The 4,239-nt window shown below is 37.2% G+C and overlaps 1 protein-coding gene across 1 annotated transcript; it reads left to right on the forward strand.

The window, feature by feature from the left end:
• Positions 1–391: 391 nt before the first annotated feature.
• LOC113749629 (exonuclease DPD1, chloroplastic/mitochondrial-like) lies at positions 392–3,562 on the forward strand. The gene is made up of 4 exons (XM_027293440.1): positions 392–614; positions 1,187–1,830; positions 2,933–3,138; positions 3,248–3,562. The coding sequence occupies exons 2-4, from the start codon at positions 1,253–1,255 to the stop codon at positions 3,469–3,471; spliced, it is 1,008 nt and encodes a 335-aa protein (XP_027149241.1). The 5' UTR covers positions 392–614; positions 1,187–1,252; the 3' UTR covers positions 3,472–3,562.
• The last annotated feature ends 677 nt before the right edge of the window (positions 3,563–4,239 follow it).

Raw genomic sequence — 4,239 nt, forward strand, 5'->3', positions numbered from 1 at the left:
ATGTCCTTCATTCTCCCTAAATTGCCAAACCAAACCACATATATGATCTTTTATTTATTTTTTTTAACTATGATGTTTTATTTCTCTCCAATCCTCTTTTTTTCCTCCAAAACTACTTTTGACTCTATCCTCTTCTGCCCCCCACCCACAACAAAAAAAAAAAAGAAGAAGGAATCTACCCTCCTTGGTCACTTTCTCCCAGCTATCCAAACAGGCCACTACAATTGGTAAATTAGCTAACGTCAAAGAAGTGTAAAGAACCAAAAAGAGAAGTTTAAGAACATGGATCACTTTTACTATTTGTGAAAAGGCCCGAAATAAATGGATCCGGGCCACAAGATCCGCAGTTCGTGGGGTGGGCAGTTTGGGTTCCAACTTCAACTGTACACTCCACGTCTCCCTTTTTCTCAAATTCTTCAAGATTTCCACCTCCATTTCTCCCCCTCAGAGATCTCCACTCCATCCATATTTCCCTTCATTTTCTCCTCCTTTCCTCCCTCTAACCCACTAATTATTTATATCTTATCTGTAGCAGTGATCAACAAACCATATTACTACTCCTGAAGTAGGTCACTCATGAGTGAACGCTTCTTTGCAAGTGGAACACTTCCCAGGCAAGTTCATGATTTTTCTGAATTGGGTTTTCGATTTCTGAAAATGGGTCGGGCGCAAAATCTCATCTTGGACTCAATATTACCGTTTTTCTTTGAATATGTATTGGTTTCGGTTCGGGTTTCTGGGGATGCGCTTGCACTGTATGTTCATTTGCAGAATGATTACCAAATGTTTGTATGATTGTTCATGCGAAATTTCTGGTGAAGTCTGCAACTTTATATTCACTTATTGGGAACTTGAATATATGTTGAAACACAGGGAGAGCAAGGGTAACGAAATACTAATGAATATTATTAATGTACTCCAAGTTCCTTTATATGGCCTATATTTTGTTCTATACAATCTTGTTTCCATGTTAGCAATTTATTGACTTTTTCTCCTACTGTTGATCCATTAATTTAAGTGATGACTTGAGAAACAACATGAAATGATCATTGCTGGTGCTGTTGTGCCTTTTCTGCTTCTTGTAATCATCTGATAGAAGATTTTGTATGTTTGTAGACTCACTATTGAGTTCTGCTTGTACTGATATATGCAGCAAGTTAAATACAAGTTGTCACTTCATTTGCAGGTTAAATCAATTCATTTATTTCCAGTGTTTTTTCCGATATCATCGTGTGGTGATTCTTGAGTTCAGATGAGAAAAGTTGCAATGTGCTTCTCACTGTTACAATTTCCAAGATACAGGATTCATGCTTTGGCTAATTCTTGGTGGGAAACTTTTCCCATCCTGAATAGAAGGGCGGGAATCACTTCTAGCTTCAAGGTTCTTGGTTCTGGTAATTATGGGCCTCAGGGAAGACAGTATAGGAGGTATAGCAGACAGATAATAACCATGAAAACAGAAGGAAGAAAAAAGGATAGTTTAAGTAGCAAAGGAAACATAAAAGATGAGATATTGGAGGAAGCTTTAAGCACTAATTTGAATACCCATAAATCTAGTGTGGCTGACGTAGAGAGGACCCAAGTTCTCGATATTCGAAAAATGATTGCTGAAAACAAAGAACTGGCCAAACTTGTATCGTTTATTGTTTTTGATATTGAGACTACTGGGTTTAGCAGAACGGAGGACCGGATTATTGAGATAGCTCTCCAGGATCTTGCAGGAGGTAAAAACAGCACCTTCCAGACTCTAGTGAATCCCAAATGCTATGTTCCAAACTCGCATGTACATGGTATTTCAACCCATATGGTTAATAAACCTGATGTTCCAAGGTATTCCGTTCTAAATTATTATTCATTTTCTTGTCATATTGCTTACATTCAGCTTATATTGTGCGTGGTCTAGCATTTATGTCCTGTCAATTGAACCTACTAATGATTTTTTGCCATTCATGTCAATCATAATTCTGAACATTATGGAAATTTGGTAATCTCCTGAAAATAGAGTTTATATTATCTGCTACTCAAGTTTTGATGTGATCATGAGAATCCAGTTAAAGAAGTTACTTTTACATGTAAGTCCTGTTTGAGAATTCTAGACAAGACTCCCATGAAAAATATCGGAATAGCCCCAATGCTGAGGTTTCCTGATGGAAGCTTCCTTTCCCCCCCCCCCCAAAAAAAAAATGAGTAATGTTACTCTCACTATGTGCTCTTCACAAGCGTGGTAGTTGTCTTGGTGGATTCAATGCATGTTGCCTTGTTTCCAAAACAGCTTGCATTTTGACCGTGTATGGGGGCATGGCTTATTGCTAGAATAAGACTGGATCTCTTATGTTTCTCCAAAACCATGGCATACTCTTTTATTTCTGGAACAACCGTGAATGATTATCATCCAAGTCTTGTTAGCGAAATACTGTTTCTTTGTTTATTTTTATTTTCCAAAAAAAAAAATCAGGAGTGCGTCTGTGTGTGGTGGTCACCGGTACTGACAAAGAAAATGACTCTATTGAGCCAATAAGCATTGTAAGGAGGTTTACTAATCACCTTCCTGCAACTTTTGGCTTCAGAAGCACTTGTGCCACAAATTAAAAATTTGGTGCTTTTGAGATAACTTTCAATGTGAAAAACATTAAACAAAGGTTTGCCTATGTATGGGTAGCTCAAAACTAAGATTAGGGTAGCAAAATGTTCGGAAATTTAAACCTCTTATGAACATCAAGAGTAGTTATAGTAGATATACTCTCAAAAATCATAATCAAACACTTTTCTTTTTTGAAAGCACTTCACAAGGATTTTGAAACAAATACTACTGATTGGATAGCTTTTGCATTGGAAGGTTTAAAATAGCATGAAAAATGTCAGTAGAAAGTCTATGGATTTTTCTTTAATTGGAGATATTTTTCTTTGTCCTTATCTGGTTAACCTTTTGCAGGATGGAGGAGCTGATTCCCATTTTACTGCAGTACATTAAAAGCCGCCAGAAACCTGGTGGTTTTGTGGTTTTAATAGCTCATAATGCTCGTAATTTTGACGTTCCCTTCCTTGCTGGAGAGTTTAGTAGGTGCTCTTACAAGATTCCGCCAGATTGGCTCTTTGTTGACTCCCTTCCCCTAGCGAGGGAAGCTATGAAGTCCAAAGGTTTCACCCTCTTCCTCCTACCTTCCACTCATGCCCAGATTCTCGAGTAAAGTTTTCTGTTTGCATTGCATAATTGATGAGTTGACTTGGTTTTGATGTGGCCAAACAGGATTTAAAGGAGCTTTAAAGCTATCATTGCAAGCCCTTGGGGAGACTTTCAAAATCCCTTTAAAGGGCTCTGCTCATAGAGCTCTTGCAGATGTTCAAATGCTGTCCCTGATTTTCCAAAAGATCACCTTTGAATTGAAATTGTCGGGTTCTAGCATTATTGAGAAATATTCCTTTAGTGACTTAGAATTGAGAAACTCAAAAAAGAAGAAAAGTTCTAGCTAGACTAATACAGTTCTTCTGCACCTGTAATTGTAATTGTTGTAACATTTCTTACACATTCTTTATTAATGAAAAATTTTAGCCATTTTTATTACATTGCTCTGTTAATTCTTCATATTTTTGGTGTCAGTCTGTAATATTTACATTTTCAACTCGACCATTTCTGTGGAGTGGGGATGCCTGCTTGTTTGTCCTTGGACGCTTTTCATCTTGGCAGATTCAGTGCTCTTGCAACCTTGGTGCAGTTTCATATCACCACCACTGTTTGGGGAAAAAATCCTTTGTCAGTGGATGGCAAACTAGTTTACTTAGTAGAGAAACGTTCGGGTTTGTTCAATGATTGTTCAGACCAACTCTAAAATCTTAATCCACATCATCTCTCCAGTCGGATCTGTTGCAGAGTTGTGTTTCGATGAACTCTAAAAGGTCTGCTGCTGGTTTATTTGAGCTAATGCTGATGGAGTGTGACTTTCATTTCATCTAATGCGTTTAATATTCTTTTTCTTTTTCAAAGAGTGGTGTAGAGGGTTGAAATGGTGAACCATGAAGAGAGCCGTTAATAGTTTTTAAGTATAGGTGGCAAACAAATCTATTTAACTAAATTTACTCATATCCGCCCGTGAATAAGTGGATATGAGTATCTTCAGTTTTTGTATATGGGTATAAAAGGATTATCTAATAATATTCATTTATTAAATGGGTATTATTTGGTAATTCATCAAATCCAATTAACCCATTTAGATTTGTTTTCCTCCAAGCATCCTCTCTTCC

The sequence above is a fragment of the Coffea eugenioides genome, chromosome 10 (genome assembly GCF_003713205.1).
Source record: "Coffea eugenioides isolate CCC68of chromosome 10, Ceug_1.0, whole genome shotgun sequence".
NCBI lineage: Eukaryota > Viridiplantae > Streptophyta > Magnoliopsida > Gentianales > Rubiaceae > Coffea > Coffea eugenioides.

What these genes read in the sequence shown, in the direction of transcription:
- LOC113749629 (XM_027293440.1), top strand. Translation starts at nt 1,253, where the DNA reads ATGAGAAAAGTTGCAATGTGCTTCTCACTGTTACAATTTCCAAGATAC. An exon ending in AATAAACCTGATGTTCCAAG is followed by an intron (nt 1,831 to 2,932) that starts GTATTCCGTTCT and finishes AACCTTTTGCAG; the next exon opens with GATGGAGGAGCTGATTCCCA. An exon ending in GGAAGCTATGAAGTCCAAAG is followed by an intron (nt 3,139 to 3,247) that starts GTTTCACCCTCT and finishes GTGGCCAAACAG; the next exon opens with GATTTAAAGGAGCTTTAAAG.